Source organism: Leptinotarsa decemlineata, unplaced genomic scaffold (genome assembly GCF_025532065.1).
Source record: "Leptinotarsa decemlineata unplaced genomic scaffold, Ldec_3_MD MMD2_P_RNA_scaffold_9, whole genome shotgun sequence".
Classification (NCBI taxonomy): Eukaryota; Metazoa; Arthropoda; class Insecta; order Coleoptera; family Chrysomelidae; genus Leptinotarsa; species Leptinotarsa decemlineata.
In genome coordinates this window covers 4,719,994-4,743,665 of record NW_027412536.1, presented here as the reverse complement: position 1 = coordinate 4,743,665, position 23,672 = coordinate 4,719,994, and the positions used below count along the sequence as shown (strand labels likewise).

Genomic DNA, 23,672 nt, shown 5'->3' with positions numbered 1-23,672 from the left:
TGTCATGAGCATATGTACAAGCCACGGCGCGACATTATTAGAAGTTTTATAAATGAACCGTATTTACAACTTTGGTTTAAGAAATTCAAAATCCCCATAGCAGAGCCCCTGATACTAAATAATTTTATATGTGTTACTCCAGTGTGTTATCCACATTCCATAAAATCTATGAATGGGTGATTATAAAAATGGAAGGGGGTCTTTTTTTATACAATGTACATTTTTCAAATGAGTTGAACAAGGGACTAAGAACTATTGGCCCACGGCATAGGTATGAAACTTCAGCTGAAGAAAACGAGTAAATTGAATTTTAATAAACGGGAACAAGTCGTCTATATATTTTTCAAGTAACCGCTGTCAAAATTTTTGGTCATTAGCGGTTGACAGTGTTTATTTTTGGAACATCTTTAAATTATTTTATTTTTGACAAGCGATGTCTAATATAATGACAATGACAATTGAGAATTGAAATTTTTATGTTTTGACATTTTCAACAAAAATTTTGTTTGGGAGAAGTTGAAATAGCTTTGGTACCTTATTTGTTTTCGTGGAGAGGTCTTTAGGTATAAAGATTTTGTGCATCTCAATGGATAGTTATGAAAGCGTTTTACTGGTTAAACCAGAAATTTTCGTATTCAACATTCCTCCAAGATCGACGAATAGAGGTTACAGGTATTTGCTACTTTGTATTTTTATATCAACAATACGCCCACTTCCGCATCTACTCCCCTTTCATACATTATATATTTGTCATCTACTTAATCATTTTGAAAATTGTTAATAAATAGAGAATGCTGATAAGAATGATTTTGTTGTATAAGGGCTGCTGACTGGAACTTAGCTGAACCAGCATGGACAGGCCGAATGCGATTGATATCGAAAGGTAATGATCTTGCAATAAAACTTGAAGACCGGAATACTGGAGAACTTTTTGCTAAATGTCCTATTGATGCATATCCTAGTATTGCAATCGAATCTGTGAATGATTCCTCACGTTACTTTGTTCTACGTATAATGGATGATAATGGTGAGTACTTTTGTTGCAAAACTGAATATGAAATGTGACAATTGTAGTTTATTGAAAGAAAATTCTGGATCCTCTTTATTTTCAAAAGGTCTAAGTATATTGTGAAAAAAATATCACATTTTCCCTTTGAGTAAAACAATAAATGCTGGATTCACTTTATTTTCGAGAGGTCGAAGTATTTTATAAAAAAATCTCATTTTTCCTTTGAGTAAAACGATTAATATTGATTTGAAGATATCTTCAAATATAGAAATAGAAATTAAAATATGTCCGATGACTATATCAGGAGATACATACATATTATGAAAATAAATTTTCAAAACAACAACTTCTCCTCGTAATACCATGATGGAAGTTAGCTTAGAGGATAGTCTCGCAGATGCTTCTCTTTTATTAAGCTGCAGGATCATGCTGAAATCAATCAAGTTAAAAACCTACAGACAGGTTTTGGGGTATTACCTCTCACAAGTGCAGGAAAGATCTCACCCAACCACCAGTGTGCCTGGGACGCTACTGACTTCTAACTTGGCTCAACTGCATTTATGAAATTTTCATCTGAGAGAAAGATTTGTTAACTAATAATAGTTCTATATCTTTTTTACTTTTGCAACACATTCAATAAATAATCGTATGTTAATGTAACCCTGAGCCATCAAAGAGGTATCAAAATGTTTGGTACAAAACCAGATTGGGAAATGGGTCTATGAGAAAAATAAAGAATACTGGGAAAACACACCTGGGAACACACACAGGAAAGTCTTTATAAAGGGACTGTCCGAGAAGGAAAATGAAATCCCTGCTTCAAAAATGAACAATTACTGGGCTACTCACTGGATACTGCAATAAGCTCTCAAGGCTGCAGTGTTTTCTGGAGACTTGGAAAAAATGGACAAGTGTGATGGCTTCCATGAAGTAGAAAAAATGTAACATCAAGTGTTAGTTAAATAAACAATAAAATATTTCAGTCAGCTGGGTCCAAGAGGGTTTCTCGACCACTCAGGATATTTTTATTGTTATTTATTCAAACCTGTTGATTCTTTATATAAAAATAACATTTTTCTTTCGTTCCACTTCGATATGATTAACGTTCCTGGCAGAATCCATTCTTTTAGTAGTGGAAAGGAGCCAATGTATCTCTCTTAGTGTCTTTTATCCTTCAGTAATATCCTGTGATATCTACTTTTTGTTAGGTTTTTCCTTTAATATTTTTTTTACTGGAAATGAAACATCAAAACATTGAAAAAATATGTAAATTGGACTCAAATCTTTATGGCAGCAATCTAGTGTTGACTTCGTTAATATTTTCAGGATGTAGAACTTAGAACTGAAGAAATATCATTCTCTCAATAATTAGTTCAATTTGTAACATTTTCCTGTATTAATTTGCATTCGCAGTTTGCCTAAAGAAAACTTGAAACCATGTGATCGATACTGGTGGGAATTTACAAGGTGATTTTTATTTATGAATACTCTAGTAGGACCATGTCTATATTAAAATCCCTGTAGAGCAAAATATAATCAGAACGTTCAAATGCTGACATAAACACCTGAGTTAAACATTTATGGAAATGTAATTGAAAAACGATATTTGTGATAGTCTGGTTCCATTTTTCGAAAGGAGAAAGTTGGTTTATTATGATATGTTGGACAGTCTTGAAACTTGGTTCAGCTGGAGTCCTCCATATCAAAATAATTTTCAATATGCTGCAGAAGAGCTCCATATGGAAACTACTTTGCCAATTTTCTGAGGCAAAAACCATCAAGTTTTAATTTTGTCATCTAATATCACAATCCAGGATATTGCCTTTTCATATTTAAATTGCCTTCATATATCAACTTCTTGTTGTTTCTCTCAGATCATATGGATATAGTTCGGTGATAAGATGAGATGTGACTTCTTTGTCATATTAGCAGATGTTTCTTTGAGACTTTTTGCGATAAGGTCATATTTTATAGACCACAGAATGATAACTGTTTCCCGAGATTGCCCTAGTTGTTCAATAGTGGAATCGTGGAAATCTTCATCCCTACAGCCAGATCCCAGAAGAGATTGTTTTTTTTTTTTTCAAAAAACTCTACACCATTTTCCTGTCGTTATAGCCTGATATCAATGTAATTTTCCTTTTCTTAGTCTACTAGATATCAGATGTTTTAGTGCTCTGGGACTGTGTGGAACTAACACTCTTGCATAAGACCGATTTGTTCTTGAAGAATTTTTCTGAGTGTCTTATTGTCTACGTCACTAGAATATTTCAATTCTAACTCAGTCAGTGTGGACGTCGCTTGGTGTTGTATTTCTTTAGTTATGGTTTGGGTAAAGCAGTCTTTCTTTATATTTCAATTTAAAAAGTTTCTTATCTCAAAACATAGATGTTCACCATTGAGGATGACAGTGTTTCATGTAAGTGAAATTTTATCTCTTCCATATACTATATTGTGATCAAAACTGATCTTCCTCTTGAAGATGATCACTTGGTGTTGGGAAAAAACTCCAGTAATATTCATTTGCCAATGAGGTTGTATGACTTCAGACAATAAAGTATATTTATTATTATTATTATTATCAATTGTTTCCATAGGGCTCTTTGCTTCCAATTTATAACTAAAAGTAACTTCTATGCATGATCTGCACATATTTGTATAAAATTATTTTGAAATTAATTACTTTCTTTCTTGCCTTGAAAGATTCCCAAAATCTTTGTACAAAGATGGAGAAGTAGAAAGTTAAAACCTCTCTTTTCCAAAAACGAATCTTTCATAAGTATATATCCCTTTCAATTTAAACAATTATTTTTGTAGTTTTTTTTGAAACAAATATTATTTTATGTGATTCCTTGAATTGGCATACCTTAATTCATGAAATATTTTGAATAAATAAAACAATGGAAATGTGTTCCAAATCTAAGTGGTTTGGTGGTTCGAAAAATCACCACTTGTGGTACTACTAAAAACCATTTAGATATGAAACAGGGTCTTCTGAAAACTGTATGAAGTATGAACATGCCAAAGAATGATATTGTATAGTGAAACATGTGTTGCAGTTTTGTAAACTGTAAAGTATCTGCTGATTCATCACATATTTTGAAGCGTGATTGAAGTGTGTTTTGAAGTTGTATTTTGAGTAATTAAATTAAGTTGTTAAATTTAACTAGAATACCACTCACTGGAAAACCCACACAGACATAACAATTTGTTTGGAATACTCCAGTTGAGATTTAGCTGCATTATTTCTCTAAGACTTTGAAAGCCCAAAGTACTCTAAATATTTTATAAGTAAACAAATATCTTGAAACATTCACTGCTGTTTTGGTGTTATTAATTATTTTTCCAATGATACATCATCAGAAAGCGGATATAAAACAGTTTTACATTACATACTACAAATATCAATTTGAATTTATGATTAATTTGGCAATTGATTAACAATGTGCTGTTTCAAATTGGTTGTTTTTGTTTGTGGGGGTATTTATATAAAAATTTATAAATATTTTCATAATTTTTAGGGCGATCTGCATTTATTGGAGTCGGGTTTGGAGATAGATCTGATTCGTTCGATTTGAATGTAGCACTTCAGGACCATTTCAAGTGGGTTAAGAAGGAGAAACAGATCAATGAAGAGCCTGCCAGTGGACCTGGACTTGACTTAGGTTTTAAAGAAGGTGAAACAATTAAAATAAATATGAAAATAACTAAGAAAGATGGCTCTGAAGGAAGTTCAAGAACAAAAGTAAAGTCTGGTAATGGTGGGGGCTTGGGACTATTACCTCCTCCTCCAGGAGGTAAACTACCTGCTCCGCCTGGTAGTTCTCCTGCTGGATCTCCAGCTCATGCTTCTAAAGGTGATAATGCCACTGCAGATTCGTGGGGAGAATTCACCTCTGCAGGAAATAGGTGAGATCATATTTTCAGTTAATATTTCCAAATAATATGTATGTTGTATATCTCAATGATTATTACGTCTTGGTAGTCATTTTTGTGCTACTTATAAATAAAACTTTATCAAACGTAATAATTCTCATGAGATGATTTATTAGTTATTCGTAATTAACACTAATTAACACTTTTACATCAAATGTAAAAATTTAATCCTTTTTATGAGTAACAACTAACTATTGAATGCAAAGTGAGTTAGAGATATCTAAAATTTAATCACATCACTGACTCTTCAATTAACATTTTTTCTGGAATATATGGTGCCAAATATAAAAAAAATTGCTTGCAGAAAAACTAATTGAGATTGAGAAGAGTATGGTAATCAAAACCTTTTAAATAATAGATTCCTCTTTGAAGAATAAAAATTTCTTGTGAGCAGATTCTAGATTTAGCAGATTTTAAATAAAATATTAAATCAAAACTGATATTAAATCAGTTTTGGCGTTTGTTGAGTGGTTCCAAATCAAAATCCAATAGATACTTAGTACACTAGTAAATAATAAGCAATCTTTAATGTTACTGGGCCATCACATTTTTCACTAACCTCAGAACAAAAAGAGCACTAGACAGTTTACATGTAATGTGCCAGACTGTGCCAGATTAGGCAATCATCAAAATCAGTGATATCAATGATATCAAAAATCATGGAGAAATCCATAAACCACCATATCCTTAAATATTTGGAAGGCTTTATTATCTTGAATGACCATCAATATAGCTTTCGGAAATGAAGATCAACAGGTGACCTTCTATTGTATGTCACCCATATTTGGAATAACACAATTGAGAAACATGAAGATTCGAGAGCTGTTACGTTTGATATTTCTTAGGCATTTGATCGTGTGTGGCATGAGGGTTTGCTGACCAAATTTCGATGCTATGGTTTGTTGGATAATTTTTGTGTATGGCTCTCCAGCTTCCTGAAAGAACATTCCCTTCAAATGGCTGTCGATGGATATCTCTCGAATACTTTTACTATCAACGCTGGTGTTTCCCAGGGAGCTATATTGTCTCCAACGCTCTTTTTATTGTATATCAACGACTCAATGGAAAAAATCAAGAATCCAATATATTACTTTGCTGATGACAGCATACTTGTCTTGTCATTTCATTTGGATTCCAGGATATCGGCTGTGGATGCACATCTTCACTGGCAACAGATTGTATATCTTAATGAGAATCTAGAGGTGATTTTGAATTGGGGTGAAAGTAACCAGGTTCAATTCAATGCCACAAAACTCAAGCATCAGTTTTTTCCAAAAAGGTAAATGTATCCGAACCTGATATAATAATGTCAAGACAGACAATACTGCTTCGATATGTTTGTTAGGGGTAAAAATGGACCCCAATATGTCTTGGCACAATCATGTTGCTGGAATTGCAAAGGCTGCTTCTCAAAAATTTGGAACACTATTCTGAACCAGAAAACTGTACACATCTCAGCAACTATTGATGGTTTATAAAGTTCAGATCACACTTTCTTTGGAGTATTGTTCTCATGTATGGAGCTACGTCCCTAAGCATACCTTGAAGCTGCTGGATTCCATCCAGAAAAGAGCCATTCGCCTAATTGGAGACACGAACGTTACTTGCAACCTTGATAGTCTGGAACATCGAAGAAGGGTTAGAGATTTGTTTCTTTTTTATAGATAGTTTCACGGGAGGTGTCCAAGTGACTTGGCACATTTGATTCCACCAAGAGCGGTACATATCAGAAATATGTGATGGACTGTGCCTGCTCATCGTTTTAGGTTCAACTCAGTACAACTTGAATTTCACGGAGACTCAACTTTTGTGGTGGAATTATTTTTTATGAAACGTTGCTGATAAATAAAAAGTGACTTTTGAAATAGGAAAAAAATTGTTCTTGAGAATGATTTTCCAATAATAGGAATTGTTCGGTCTCATGATCTTGCTAACCAAATTATTATTTTTAAACAGTGAATAGTGAATTTTACATTTTTAGTAAATAGCCTAGAGTTACCAGCTCTAAAATTTCTACAACAAAACAGATTGATTTATCGCATTATTTATATTTAAGGTATTGTATATTAATTTTGTTTAAGTTGTTTAGTTTTGCATTATTCTCAAGGGTCTCCCAATCTGGGTTTTCCAGTTGGTCTTCTAATGTATGGGTCTTTTCTAATCCACTTACCCTCATGAAATTTAATATTCCCAAATATCTTCACTGAAGCAACCCCTATATTTAGGCCTATTTCCATGTAAATATTGTAAACTACAAATAGCTAGATTTTCAACTCCTTTATTGTTCCTTGTGCCCCTTATCTTAGGACTTACCCGTTATTATGACCTTTCCCTACCTATTTTAATCCGAACATCTTTTCTCCAATGACCAACCTGGCCATCTCTCTAACTAGCTAGGTGAAATATTGTATTTGTAAAATTACATTCATTACATTTTGAACCTTGTAAGAGAACACTCAGAATAAATCTTGTCTTGTCTACAATACACCTTGCCAGTTATTTATCTTTTCTTCCCTTTCCACAAGAGTTGATGTAATTTTTGTGTGTACTAAGTATTTTTACTCAAGATAAAATAATCGTGGGTCAAAACAGGAATTATGCTAACAGATTGGCCTAATGATGTCCAAAATTTAGTGATCAAAAGCATGACTGTTCAAATCGTAAATATTATGAGAATTTGAGTTCTTCAATACATTTCGTCTGCTACTGCGACAGACATCATCAATGGTATGTGCGTTGAGTACGGGGACGAAGGTTATATCTTGAAGTCTCGACAATACTGACTGGCGAGCTACATGTTCACTAATTTATAATTTCAGAGAGTAGTGGGGGTAATGGTGGGGATTGTGGTGGTGTGTCGGCTGTATTCTGTCACAATCAACAAGTCAGTTTAGGTTTTTGTTGAGATACAGATTCCAGTCAGTATGATTAGGTTTGCGATAAACTGTGTGACCTAGTTTTCCGTCAGTTTTTCTGTTGACTAGTACATCCAAAAATAGTATCTTTCCTTCGTTTACCTTTTCCATGGTAAACTGAATGCCAGGATGAATGGAATTGATGTGACGTACAAACTGTGTAATAACAAATAACAAAATTGTCATCAACTTAGCGAAAGCAACAGGTCAAGAAGAGTATGATTATCTCCTGGGGGGAAGAAGATTATGATGGTGGTGGTGAATATGAAGAGGAGGGGTTGTCAAATTTCTTCTTCTGATGTTCGGTGGTGACAGATGCTCAGGCTGAAACAAAATTGAAAGTGACGGCCTATTTTATTCCAGTTTTCTAGGTTTAATTGGTTGCTCAAATAAAGCTGAAGAGACAACAAATCTTGATCTATTCGAAAAAACGCCTTATGAGATGATGGAGCCGTTCTTACAGCAAAACTTGTTCAGTGCGTTAGTTCTGTAAATTCGAGATAAATGCAGAGTCCCGACAAACGAAGTAAAAATATCAGTGAACGTAGCAAATTAGTTTTCTCAATCCGGCTGGATTCCAGTCATCTAAGGGTCATTTAACTTCCCGTGAAGGCGAAGTCATTAAAGGGAACAAAATCCGGGTTGGTAGGCCGAGGTCAAAAGGAACTTGAAGAACCAAACGTTTCGTCTGTTATCAGGGCAGATATCAACAGTGGTATGTGCGTTGACTGCAAGGACGAATGTTATATCTCAAAGTCTCACCAAAGACTGACTGGCGAGCTACGTGTTCACTCGTATTTAAAATTTCAGAGGGTGGCAGAGTGTCCATGCAAATGATTACTCCTGATTGGTCCGTACTTTTGCTGGGTCATTCTGATTGTTCCGCACTGTTGCTATGTACACTACTGGTGGGGTGTCTATTTCTTGTTGACTCGTAAACCTTTTTCTTTTCTGTTAAAATTGTGATACTTTCAGATCTTGATGGCCTCTCTATGAAATCGTGCTTTGTTTATATGTTTAATTAGATAGGACAGCAGCTTCTTCATATTTTATTGAGAGGTCTGTGTAGGACATATTCTGCAAATGCAGATTCCTCAGGTTGCATGAGGCGGCAACTACGGGTGAGGCGGGTTCTTGTTACCTGGTGTTGATGCTGCGTTTGATAGTCCCGATGTAAACTGAGCCACAGGAACAGGGAATCCTGACATCCGCCTGTGTTTACAGAATTTCCTGTTCCTGTCACTCTGTCATCCCGAATTTTGTTCTCTTTAAATTTTCATTACCTAGCTTTTCGTTTTCACTTACCTTAAATTATTTTTTTTTTCAGTGCTCCATCCCAAAGTCAACCTCCAACAAATAGTAATTGGGTGCAGTTTTAGTTGAAGAGTTATGATGAAAAGAAATATGAAGTACTGACTGTATCAAAATAAGACAAGTTCTTACTTGTCTCACTGTGATCTGGTTAGATTTCAGCTAGGTTAGGTATGTTGTACTATTGTATTATCTCTATTGTACCACCACGTAAAACTCAGATATGATAGATTTGTATGTGGATTGCAATTTAATATTATCGAACAGGGTGATTCACTCTCTGAGCTCCCAGGCTAAACTAGATTATGTTTTTATTGAACATTCGTAATTTTTTGTAGTGTTAGTTGGATACATAAAAAGTAAGATAAATTTCCAACCAAATTATGAAAAATCACACTGTTTGGACACTAGCGTCTGAGATTTTGAGAGAATGAATCATGCAGTTCACCAACAGTTTGATTATCACTTTCTGGTTGTTGGGTTGATGAAGATATTCAAGTCTTTGGGTGCATAATATTTTTCTACTTCAATACAGAAAGCACAGGTAATATTGAGACGTCAAGGTACAACGTTACTGTGTTGTTGATAAAATTAATTTCATTAATTGAATCCGTTTTTCATTCCCATGGCACCTTATTGCTTCTCTCAAAGTATAGTTACCCTAGAGGTGAATATTTCAAATAGTTTTTTAAGATCTCTAGTACTGTAGTTTGTTTTTTAAAATAAAAAAAATGTTATCACTGTGAATTTTTACAATGACAATAACAATCTTTCCATTACATGTGGAAACATGATGCGACTTATGAAACCTTTTTTAATTTTTTTATTTCTTAACCTGTCATTTTTACTATCATCGAAGTTTTTTAAGTATTTTTTTTCCACTCAAAATTTGGCTTTGTCTGGGAATTTTTGTATTCATAGTTTTCAAGTCCTTCTTTTTCCATAATTCAATTGTTTGAAAACTTCTTGCTTGAATACAGATGTAACGAATTGTTTTTTCACTCCTTTATATCGACAAAGAATTTTGTCACTGAAAATTAATTTTCATAGACTTGATAGAATAGACTTGCCCTAGAACAGATAACATTGACTCCACTAACTAAAAAAGGAATGACAGATCCTCATAAGGACATCTACATTATGGACAGACCTTATCATCACTTTCGTCATGATGTTCTATTCGTTGTAGTGTGAACATGCCCATTTGTAATTATAGAAAACACAATTTTAAAGTTTATACCAGCACTTGGGGAGAATTTCGATTCTAGATTGTAAAAGATCAAATTAATAGGAATTGAAATCACATAAGTTCATTCAATATACAGAATTATGTTCAAAAAGCTTGAATTTATAACTATTGAATAATATTTTTGTGACTCTTGATATAAAAATATAACATTACAATACCCTGTTATAGTGGTGATGTAGAAATCCTCAAAAAAGGACCATGATTCGTGACCAAAAAGATATGAGCATTAAACGAGTAAGAAAGATTCAATGTGATTCAGTTTATCATAGATGAAAATTAATTACCACTAAGTATTTAACACATATTACAGCACATTCATCTACACTGTGACATGATTGCTAATTGTTTGTGTGATCCGCAGATGGAGTATATGGAACCAGTAAATCTATAGAAATTTCAAATGTGATTCAAATACATTTTTCTTTGTCATGATATCAACTTAATTACTTTGAAAAATAAATCATATCTAAGCGATGATAATGTATATTATGAATTGGAAATAGAACAAGAAGTATTTGTTTTATGAATTGAAGTAGAAAAAATTATGTGTGAAACAATGATGTATTCCTCTAATAGGATTTGATGATAGGTGTATTTTAACTCGGAATTAAAATGTGTTAATTTGATTTACTTAATTATTCAGTGTGACTGAAGTGTAAATTTAAATTTATAGAGTTATTCGACCGTCTATATTATTTCGAACATAATCGCGTTCTTCTAATTTTCCATCAGTTTAGTGTTCACCTTGAGGGCTTATTATCATAGATTTTTTTTTGGTTGTACATAACAGGGTATATGTATTATTTTTCCATATAATCGCATTTCACAATGGTTGTTGTTTGGAAATGAATAACGTTTCAGATCAGTGAATAAGAGCAAATATAATATATTTTATCAGAATAACTTGGTATATCTGAAACATCCAGATTGAAAATGTTTTTCATGTTGATACAGAAGGTGGACTCAAATCATTTAGTAATATGCGAATGATCTATTTCAAAAACAAGATTAGTTTTGTATTTATTTTATTTTAAAGATGTTATTGTAATTTACTCTATTATAAAGTTTAATTAATAGATAGGTGGACTTTTTCATAATTTCTTTTTTTTTTTTAATTACTATAAATTTTTAACATTCACTTGAATCTTTTTGTTTGCCAATAAAATTGTGAAGTTTCATGATATACAAGCTCCTTCTCTTGTTTACCATAATATGATAGATTTTGCTCTCGGGGATATGGAAAAATAATATCCTTTGTTTCCCTCACAATATATACAATTTTTTAATATAATTGGCATTTATATACATGTAAGTTTTTTGTAAATAAACTGTTGATTAGTTTCAGTTCCAAATTACAACATTTCGATTTAAGGGTCAGCAATTACATTTGTTTCTATTGAATAAGGACAATGTTTTACATTTCAATTAGTTGGGGAAAGGATTTTAGAATAGATAGATTTGAGTTGAAATGAAATTTACGCACTGTTGATACTTATATATGTTGATTGACAATGAGATTTTTAATTATATATACTTACCATGTTGCTATTATTTTAGGTGGAAAGAACATGTGTTCATTTTTTCATTTTAAATATATTTGCATAATATGTTTTTTAAAAGTTTAGTGGTAGTTTTCCTAACATTCCATTTAACTGAAATGCATTGTTGATATGACTAGAAATATACCAAAATAACATTGTTTCAGTTGATAATTTCATTTATATCCATTCCATACTTCTATTTCAATGTTGGTTCAATCAGACTCCAAATCTTGCAGCTAGTTGTATGTTCAGATCACATTTTCAACTCCGTAGAAAGTATGATCAATGTTACCAAGAATATATTTTCAAATAATGATGGGTTTTCTGGTATATTGTTCCAGTTATTATAGTAACAATAATAAATACAATGTCATAAGAATAACTTGATGACAAAGTGTAACAAGTGTAACAAAGTGTAACAAGTATAGTCCTAACTCTAATATGCAAGTCGATAACTTATCATCTGAAAAATATACAATATAAATAAACATATATCATAACATATTTTATTATTTACAATAGTAACAACATAAAATATAATATTCTAAATAACAGAAACTTTTGAGTTAGCTTTTATACGAGTATTACTGTATGTTCTTCCCTAATGTAACATTTGTTTCTTCCTGAAAAGCTCTTTCAAATAATTAGTTAACTCATGCACAGTCAATGGCGATTCATTAAACACTTTCACAGCTTGTGTCAGATGATCATTCAATTCCTTAATTGTATGTATTTTTTTTAAATGTAAATCATTTTTAGGTCTTGTGTAATAGTCAGAGGACTGCGCAAAATCCTTATGGAATTTTTTGGTGGGTTTTTTTGAATTTTTGATATGATGTAGTCTTTGTAATTTTCAACTAATGTTACTATTGCGCCAACTCACAAAAATAAACGGTTTTGTCGCTAGGGGTCGTTAAAATCACCCCTTTTTTAGAATAGACTATTCATTTTGGAAACCGGGAACGATTTTTCTGAATTTTTAATATATTCATGTTATTATGAATAGAAATTAATTAATTGATAAACCCAATAATGGATAGTTTTGTTGATAGGGGGGCGTTAAAATCACTCTGTGCTCGAAACAGATGATTTATTTTCAAAACCAGGAATAAAATTTTCACCCTTTTCATTGTAACTGATGTTGCATAAGATTATGCTCTTTTATAAAAAAATATTCACCCCCTTCTTCCCTTCACCTATTATGAAACGCTATAAAATGATATCTGGATTATTCTGAAATGCATCTTCGGATATTTGAATATGCTTGAATTAGGAAATAGCACTTTTTCATGACTTTCTCCCCTTCCCCGAGGAAACAAACTACAATATGACTCAACATACACTAAAATTAAACATGTAAATATATCCTTCCCGCCTATAATAAATAATCTGTTCTGAGCAAGATATAACTTTAACGCCCCTTAGCATCAAAATTAGCCATTATTGGGGCTAATCACCTAGTTAATTTCTATTCATAATAACATGAACTACATAATATTGAAATTAAAAAAAAAATCTGCAAATATTTTGGTTTTGTTCCCCTCGGGGAGGGAAGAAAGTCATGAGAAAGTGCTATTTTCCTAATTCAAGCATATTCAATATTCAATCTATCAATCAATCAAAATATACTTTATTGTCCAAGAATAACAATTCTCATGACAAAGCATACAGTCACCATGATAACATCACAAATATACAGTTAGCAAGGAGATCATAAATACACATAAATTCAGACTTACAATAAGCGGACATAATTACATATACAAAAGCAACAAGATTTACACCACTAAGCCAAATAACATTGAACAACAAAACTACGATGTGCCAATTGAATGAATAAAGTAACATGCCAGAAAAACAAAAAGAAAAAATGTTTACATTTTGTACATGAAATAACAAGGACTACCTCTAAATATATAAAGAATTAGGCATACGTTATATGACCGCCGCCAAAGATAGAGATCTCAGCAAAAAGAATCCTGAAAGTATTCTTCCAGGGTATAGTAGGCCCTCCCAACTATAAGCGTTTTTACAGATTTTCTGAACTGAACTTTTGTATTTACAAATTTTTCATAAATAAACTTTCTGGTGTGGAGCTCTCCAATCCACCCCCACTCCTCCACTTTTCGTCATTACCCAGTCGACCAATCAAGCTACCGTGCGCACAGCGGAAAATTCAAATTGTTCTTACTTTGATGAGACAGACCACCTATCCAAGCGTACAAGTTACACGGTCCCAGTGACTATTGACGGCTGGAAATTTCATGGGAAAATAAAATAAAAAAGGTATTGGTTAGAGAATTGGACCCAGGTCGTCGGCGTGACAGTCTTGGTCATTAGCCTGGAGAGAGGGTAATGTCTGTCCACAATCGTCTTCGGGTAATAACCAAAGCCGATTGTGGATACTAACAATCGAAATGTCGTGACGTAACTTGGTTTGAAATCTTTTTATTTTTCATTTTTTGTTAATACAATTTTTTAATTTTCAGATTGTATTAATATTTATTTCAATTTTTAATTTTTTTGGTTGTTGCTTGTATGTTATTTCTTTGTAATTTCAGTTTTTTGTTTAATAAAATTGTTATATTTTTGGTTAATCCTTTTTAATTTTTTTAAAGATTCTTTCAGGGATTTCAAATCAATTTATATTATATTAGACTTATTTGAAGTGTACTATCATATGTCATTTATGGTGTTTTGCTAACCAAGTTGGTATCATCAGGAGATGTCGAACTGACCGCCTGTCATTTGTAATTTATGATCTCGATGCACATCTGAAAATCGTATCGAAAATTTCACAGAAATATAATGTGATGAAGTGTTCATTTCCATCGCGAAAACTCGCATAAAAGTTTCACAAAAATATTAAAGCGTTGAAACTGTCATTTTGGGCACTCTAAACACATAGAAAGAAATGCAATTTTCAAACCCCATTTTTTCAAAAAACCCATATGATTTGCATTGTAATGCGTCACGAAAAATATTGCAGAGTTGTCATGAAAAATATAACGCGATAAGGTGTTTATTTCTGTCTTGAAAATCTCAAAATAGTAATGTAACACGAAGGCAGTTAGCTGTTTAACAGAATCAAAATTTCTTTAGACCTAGAGAAAAATGAAATTCAGTGAGACATTTGAACTGTAATTGAGAGAAAGTCTTTACGATATAGAGTGAGGAATTTATGTCAAATCCATTTTTCAGAGTTGAAAAAGGGGTACTGCCCACATATTTTCAAATGTGTGTGCGAAATCAAAATTAAAAGGGTTCCATTTCCTCTCTTGAATTTCATTCCCCGGATAGTCTTGTTTCAGAGGCCGGTTCTTTCCTCATGAAATGGCATTCGGAAAGAGTCGCTGAAAATTATGTTCTCGATTTTTCTCGAGAAATCATAGATTATTGTATTTCGGATGTTGATATCCTGACCGAAGCCTGTTTGCAATTTCGTCAACTCATGTTGACTGAAACGAATATGTGTTCATTCTCGAGAAATCATAGATTATTGTGTTTCGGATGTTGATATCCTGACTAAAGCCTGTTTGTAGTTTCGTCAACTCATGTTGACTGAAACGAAATTATATCCAGTCACGGAATCCATAACGATTGCCTCAACATGCAATAAAATATTTCGCAGGAATTTTCCGAAATCAGATACCATTGGCATTATTCCTGAGGGTGGTTACAAACGTCATAATAATCAGTCTGTGGTAGCCATCCAATGGTTGCTTTGGGAGGAAAACAGCGAAATATAAAAATTCAACAAGCATGTCGTTTCTTTTGAGGCGCTCGTTGGCAATTTCAGAGTTGATGGTTGATGTACTGAAACCAATCAGGTTCTCAAGTTTCAGGGTTATTTTTATCACGAGAGTCCTAGGTGTTCCGACCATCAGAGAGATACTCCCCTCCAAAATTGTCCGTCCGAAATAATGGCTCATCGCTATGATATGACCTTTGCAAAAATAAATAAGATCATATCCTTGGGTTATGACGTTATCGAAAAGTGGGAATGTGATTTTTGCTTGGTCAACTCCTCCTGATGATGCTAACTTGGTTAACGAAGATGTGACTCGGTGGCCTTCTGGCATGTTGTATCACACGGTAAAATGTTAGATCCTCCTAATCATCGTCGTTGTCGTCATCTCATTACCATACAATTTTTGTTGAGCCGTATTCCTAACCTTTCATGCTTAATTTCAAAACCGGCAACTCTTCTTAAACAACGATTCATTTTACAACCAGCAATATCGCACCTGTGATCTTTGAAACTGATCACCTCGATACTATCTCAATCTTATACGTCAGACCGTCCTCTCACTCTTACACACACACACACCCCTCTTATGAAACATCAATTCTTCCCTAAATCAGAGGATTCTAAGGATATTTCCCTATCTTCTACATGACAATTTTTTCAAAATTCTATTGAAATCAAGAAATGAGGTTAAGTACAGAAAATGAGCCAATTCTCCCCCGACAAAACAACCGCCGCTCCATTGACATCATCTTTTCACATTTACTTCCAAGATCTCACGTTGGTATCGTGGTTAAGGACCAAGCCTGTCACGCCGACGACCTGGTTCCAACTCTCTAACCGATATTTTTTTTATTTTATTCAGTTCTCTAACTGGTGCGCTTGAATAGGTTGTCTGCCTTGTTGAAGTGGTCGACTGGATAATGACGAAAAGTGGAGGACTGGGGGTAGACTGGAGAACCGCCACTTCTACTAAAGAGGTAGATAACTACAGGCACCGTATAGGAGTAAACACAAGTAACTTCACTCTCCGCCATATTTTGGTTCAAGATTTCTCACCTCGAATTTTATGCCCAGTCGACCTACAGCGCAACCGACTGAATCTGATGCGTTTACCAAGCGAGCCAAGTTGAGGCATGGAATATTATTACAGAATAAGTCGTTGTAAGTTGTGGTTTTGTATTTGTGAAAAAACTGTGTCTAGTTTTGAAATGAACAAGTGTCGAGCTTTGGGTTGAGGTAATTTGCAGGGTGATGTCGGCATTAATTTTTTTCGATTTCCAATTGACGAAAAAAGGTATGTTTTTCTAGTATTCATTATGTAAGATTGAAGGAATGAACATATAACGAAAAGCATAAAATAAATTGTTATAGACCATATATAGTGGGGTCATTGATATACAGACTTTTTATGAAATTAATTTGATGAATTGAACTTTATACGAATAGTATATGCCTCACAAGTAATGATATAAAATGACAAAACAATCGGAGCTCCACGAAGGAAAATAATTGTTGAACCACATCAAATTTTTGATTTGGCTTCTATGTATCTGTGGGAAAAAATTACTTCCGCTGAAATCTCTGCAAAGATAAAGTATCAAATGTATATTCAAATAAACTTTTTTGGAGCCTACTTTCCATATATATTTTCAAATAATCTACTATAAATAGCAAATATGTCTATTCTTACATTATGTCATCAACAACAAAAAACATTAGAATTTCATTCGATTGACACACTTCATAATTACCAAACTAGGCAACCCATAACTAAGAAATCTGTATTTTATGCTGTTTTGATTTACAACAACCAACCCAATAATATAAAAAAGTTATTTCAGAAAAACGATTCAAAATCAATCGAAATAAACGATTGCTAAACTACCTCTTTTTTGTATCTCATCAAATTCTGATTCAATTTATTTAATATCATTTTTCTACAATATAGGAAAGGATAGAATAGTTGATTTTGAGGAATTATTGAACTAGAAAACGGCTTCTATAGCAGAATATACCTTGGTAGCCATGGCAAAAGGCATACATTCGAACTGGAAATAGCCAGTTGCATACTGTTTTTACCAATTCATCCACATCAATACTGGATATAAAAAGTATGGTGATCGAAGCTGGAGCTATGAGAAATTTATTGTGAGCAATTATGAAGTCGGATCATGGTCATATATTTTTTATCGAACCTCGTACAGAGGTGCACAATAGCTTTTAGCCGACACCCACCTGGCCCACCACATGCCAGCAAAGACGCCGACCGGGAGTGAATTTACTTGTGTTTACTTCTATACGGTGCTACAGGCAAATACTCTTACATCTCTTTAAACTATTTAAGACAGTTGTTAGTAATAAATTTTTAGTAATAACCAACATGGCTTCAGGAAAAACAAATCAATCAAATTAGCTTCATACCATTTATTGAATTTCATTTATATACAGGTTGACTTGAACAAACTGTTTATAACACCTTTTTTAGGTTTGTCAAAAGCATTTGATATTATAACTTCTGAATTTCTTGTGATCAAACTAACGGGCCTAATTTTTCCAAATGATTTATTGGGAAGTCACAGATGTAAATGGTATTTTACATCTGTGTAAACACTAAGAGTGCCTCATGTTCTCCTTAGGACTATTTTTATTCCTCAACTTCATGAATGACCTGTGTGAATTCGTTTCTGAAAGTCACATAGCCATGTTTGCTGATGACACCGCAATAACTGTGGCCGGCAAAAAGTTATCAGACAAAATAAATACACTAGTAGATGAATTCAGTGCTTGGTGTCAACGCAACACACTTATTTTGAATAAATCGAAATTTATCTCTATGAAATCATTCATTATGAGAGATTTCAGCAATGATTCTTACAAATAAATGATATATTCAATTATCCAGAGAAGTTATGTTTTTGATCGAACATTTAACCTGGGACTATTACGTTCAAAAAGTTTGCAACAAATTCAATTCTACAAATTACTCAATCAAACAATTTGAAAACACACTTCAGATAATTTTGAATTGTTGACTGTTTACTTTTCTATAGCTTCTTCTCATATTAGCTTTAATATCATGTCTTGGGGATGTGCCAGAGAGTACCCAAGAGTTTTTGTTGCGCAGAAAAGGTTAATGAGATTATTATTTCATATATGATAGTTGTAGACTAATTTTCCTAAGAGGGGTCTCTAGACTGCAGCTTCTATATTTATTTTGAAATACCTATGTCACTTTTGCCCATAAAAATATTGATATATTTGTCACAAATTCGGATATTCATGGTAGACACCGGCCATGGGAACCCCGCACAAAACGTCTCATTTTAGATGTTTTCCACTATATAGTGCAATAAACTGTTATAATAACTTGCCGCCATCTATCAGGAAAACCGAGCCAGAAAAAAGTTTTAATATCGAGGTGATGCAACTTCTCTTACAGAAGTGTCTTGACGAATTTTTGCATGACACTGCTTCCTGACATTTTGAAAGCATTTGGTAGTAAAACTTTTCGGATTGAGGTGCGTTTATATTTTTTATATAAATTTCTGTTATGAAAGTTTGGTCAACGTGAATTATATCTATCGCTTATTTGTATTTTATTATGACTTACACATGTACAGAGTACCAAAGTATCAAATGAATGAGTAGGTAGACAGTTTTTGCAATACTCAAATCCAACCCCTTAGAAACCACTCTCACCACAAAACATCTGGAGGGTATCTTAAAATGTCTGATTTGACCATCAAGTTTTAAACTATAATAAGTTCACGCAGACATTTTTTGTCGATTAATTTTGCAAAATGTCATTATTTACGAGAAGATCGTGAATGATATTACATTATTTTTGGGGTATTCAACGATAGCAGATTAGCGTCTCACAACTTTTTTTTTTCAAGTCAGATGATACGATTCAGTGCAGTTCAATCGAGTTTTTTCTTTTGAAAAATTGGTAGTATAACGTGTGAAAAGGGTGAATGAAGTTGCTAGATATATCAATATTTGTCAAATCCTTCACATATTTAATAAAATGGACCCAACACGTAGCATTGTTACATACTAGTTTTAGTTGCCGTACTTTCCGAAATTTTCATTGTTTTGACAATTTGATCACCTACTGAAAGGTATAACTCGAATCATTATGAAGTTTTTACAAGAATGAAAAAATTGCATCATGAGTACCTTTTTATCCTGAAACACGAACTAGTCTTTACTTATGACGTGCAAATTCAAAAATTCATTCGTGGAATTGGCCGCGGTGGTAGTGCGTCCGACTCACGATCGGAAGGACGTGGGTTCGATTCCATCCTCGACCAGATATTTTTCTCGAGAGAATTCATCTGGTTGAAGCTGGGATGATTCTGCAGCCGTGTTAGGAATCACACGTTGAAAGGTAAGACCTCGTTAGTCCTTAGCTCGCACAAGTTTCTCAACTTCTGAGAGTTGTCGTTCGTATGGGGGCGACAGCTGATTAACGGAAAAACAGATTTAAAACAGATTTTTTTCACTAATTTCTTGATGTTTTGAGCCGGAATGAGATATCAGTTTAAGGGGTAACATTAGAACATAGGCTTACAAAATCGAAGTCGCAAAATTTGGGTGGGTAAACCGTGGTCTAATGATACCACAAACGTTTCGTCTGCTACTGCGGCCGACATCTTCAGTTGTATACATTGAGACATGTGAATAAAAACTAGCACTTTCTAACTAGCATATGCTAGGTCTAGTAAGTATTTGGTCAAATCAGTGTGAATAAAGATTTGTAGAAAATACTAGGTCAAGTCTAGTAAAATCCGGAAAAACCCAAGCACTTACTCGCGGGGTAGTACATGCTAGACCAAGTAAATGCTAGGTTTCAACGTTCCTATCACGACATGTTCTTCTCTCCCCTACCTTTCAGTCTACACCACATCGGCGGCCTCTCTCTCACTCTGTTCAACCACGTGCTAGAAGATGTATTCATCATCAGAAGAATCTCACAGTGATTTTAATAAAATATAAAAAATTGATCACACTCTGTTTGTACGTTTCCTTTCGGATCACATTGTCTTACTTAGCAAATCAAAAATCCCTGCTGTGATGAATGCTACGAAAGAAGCTTGGGAAACCTTACGTTCTGACTACTGTGGTGCATTGGGGAAACAAGTTACTGTAGGCCAACTAATAAAAGCATTGAACAATGTTAAGTCTACCGTCAAGAAGAAGACTGACGTAAAAGTTTCGGGAGTTGATAGAAGATGATAACCGAGTATTCCATAAAATCCCGGGTAATATTTCAGTTGGCACAAGTGCCGGGCTCCCAGTTCAGCAACCAACCAGTGGTGACATCTAAGAAAGTTTGCCGAATACAGAAACTGAAGGGAAACCAAATAAAAATAAAGAATCGGAGAGTCAAGAAACAAAGAAGCCGATGAAAACTAAATCTGATGCCGACCACCACGAAAATAAGATCAGAAAAAGTGAAAAAATTGTCTCGAATCATGAAGCAGATGAAACTAAAGATCTGTCCACACCGCAGTTGCAAAGGATTGTTTTGTTGCAACAATACAAACTGAATAAGATCATACTGGAGAAGGAAACTATATTGTTGGAAACCATGAAGAAGCAAACCGTTGAAAAGTCTACTCAAACTGATGTAACTGTTGATGATTGCCATACTCTATTCACATTGTAATTAATTGTAAGCTACATGAGTTATATTTTCCTTTGGATTGTAATAATGTAGGATTCTTAGGATTTAATTCTTACCATCGTAATCAAACTTGTAATTTGAAATAATTCAGTAATGGTGTGAATAAAAACCAGTATATAAAATAAGATGATTTTATTCAGTAAATAAACAAAACCCATATCCCCCAAAAAAAATATATACAAAATTGTGTGCAAGTAGGTGCTTGCGTGAGAAAAACATGAAAACGTTCAATTTCACAAAAACAATTTCCTCACTGAATATTCAAATACACCATCATATTGGCACGCTTGTCTTTGCCTCTTAATGTTGTGTCGGGATTTTCATAACGAACCACCCCAGGTTGGTCATCTTCATTTGGGACGCTATCAAGATCCCCATACTCAAAGTCATCCATTAGCTGCTTGGAAATGTTGTGTAGCACAGCGCAACTGACTACCACTTGTGGAATGTTGTTTAATGCAACTCTAACACAGTTTCTCAGGATTGGGATTTTCAACTGGCCAAAACACCTTTCTATTATAACCCTTTCTCTAGCATGGATTAGATTGAACTCTCGTTCTTGATGCGTTCGTGGAGGCTTGAACGGTGATAAACCGTATCCTGAATTTTCTTAAAGACAAACTGCTCCATCATACTATGACACAATGTCTCTGACATGACTATTCCTCCACACTTTGCCGTCATGAACACTGTCGGACCACTCCGTACTAATATTTGTAAACTGTTCCAATGCATTGCATGTTGCCTGGACATTTATACTAGGATATCCTTTTCTACAAATATACTCATCACCGTGCAGCCCAGGCTTTTGTATCTGAATTTGAGTACAATCAAGGGCACCAATTACAGACGGCAAATGAAAATGTCTCTGCCACAAAACCTTAGCCTTGGTCATATCTTCAGTTGTAGTTGGAAACCGTATCCAATTATGTAATTGTTCAACAACTCTACTCATCACGTACCTTATAGTCTTGTTAGCAATAGTACGATGTACACCCATATCTTGAGCTACACCAGACTGAAAGCCAGGATCACCCACAAACCTCAGACATATTTCCAGTTGCTGTCTTCTGGAAATACCACCGCCACGCGTATTACCTTCTTCAAGAAACTGTGCCGCAAGGAAATCAACACTCTCACTGTTAAACCTGAAGAGGCATAAACTCAGCCTTGATCAACAACAAACTGTGGACTGAGCAGACAGGTAGTAAATGCTAGGAAAAAGTCTAGCATGCCCCAGACCAGGCTTGAAAATATCGAAGCATATGCTACGGAACAATCTACTTCAAAAGTTTTATTCACACCATTTTTTAAGCATTTACTACTCGCCCGGGAAAACTCTAGAACTTACTACCCCTAGCAAGTGCTAGTGTGTTTATTCACACAAAACGCAGCATTTACTTAAGAAATCCCTAGTATTTGCTTATATTAGTTTTTATTCACATTACTGATTGACGAAGGTAGTATCTTGAAGTCCAGAAGAGACTACGATTAGAGAAATTATTCAAATATCCTCCTTTATGTAGAGGAATAACGTTGATTTTTCAGCTTTTTCAGCCAGTTTCGAATGAAGAATTAATAGGAGCTACTAATGTTTCTAGGACTCCGACAGGTAATTTTATGATACTCTTTGCAGAATTTTCAGATCCAGCTGCCTTCTTGTTTCATATATCATTGAAAGTTTCCATCAATTTCCAGAGACTGGAGTCATACCATAGATTTACGAGGATGTCAAAATTGACCAGAAGATTCGTTGATTTTATTGAAATTTATTTTGAGCAATCATGCAGTGAAACTCATGTTAGTATTAAATGAAATATTAGCAATTGTTTTTCTTGATTTAGCTCTTAGGTCACTAATAAGTGATCAAGTTTCTTTGATTGTATTATTTGACTCTGTTCATATTATAAATAATGCTTTGCTTGTTTAGGAGGGGCTCTATATATTTTTTGGTATTAATTGTAATTGGGCAAAAATCAATTGATCATTTAATGGATTTTTTAATGTAAAAAAACGTGCCTAAGTTTCTAGAAGATATTTTCAATACCTTCATCAACCATGGATTCAATTTGATTGATCTAATAACACATTATGAAATCATGAATGGATTAGCTTCAATCAAGGTACTCTGCCTCGTGTGTTTATTTTTGTATAAAACGTCAATCTAATTCAGATTAAAAACACCCTTCTAAAATTTTAATTCAATAACCGTTTTCAACCATAGTTTAATTGTAAGTGATGAAAGATCTACTACAGCACGTTTAAAATATT

At 33.8% G+C, this 23,672-nt stretch overlaps 1 protein-coding gene across 1 annotated transcript; it reads left to right on the top strand.

The window, feature by feature from the left end:
- The first annotated feature begins 451 nt into the window (after nucleotides 1-451).
- Nucleotides 452-12,124, top strand: LOC111513012 (NECAP-like protein CG9132). Its single transcript, XM_023169171.2, has 4 exons — nucleotides 452-672; nucleotides 822-1,027; nucleotides 4,531-4,918; nucleotides 9,188-12,124. Exons 1-4 carry the CDS (start codon nucleotides 587-589, stop codon nucleotides 9,237-9,239), a joined length of 732 nt encoding a protein of 243 aa, XP_023024939.1. The 5' UTR covers nucleotides 452-586; the 3' UTR covers nucleotides 9,240-12,124.
- The last annotated feature ends 11,548 nt before the right edge of the window (nucleotides 12,125-23,672 follow it).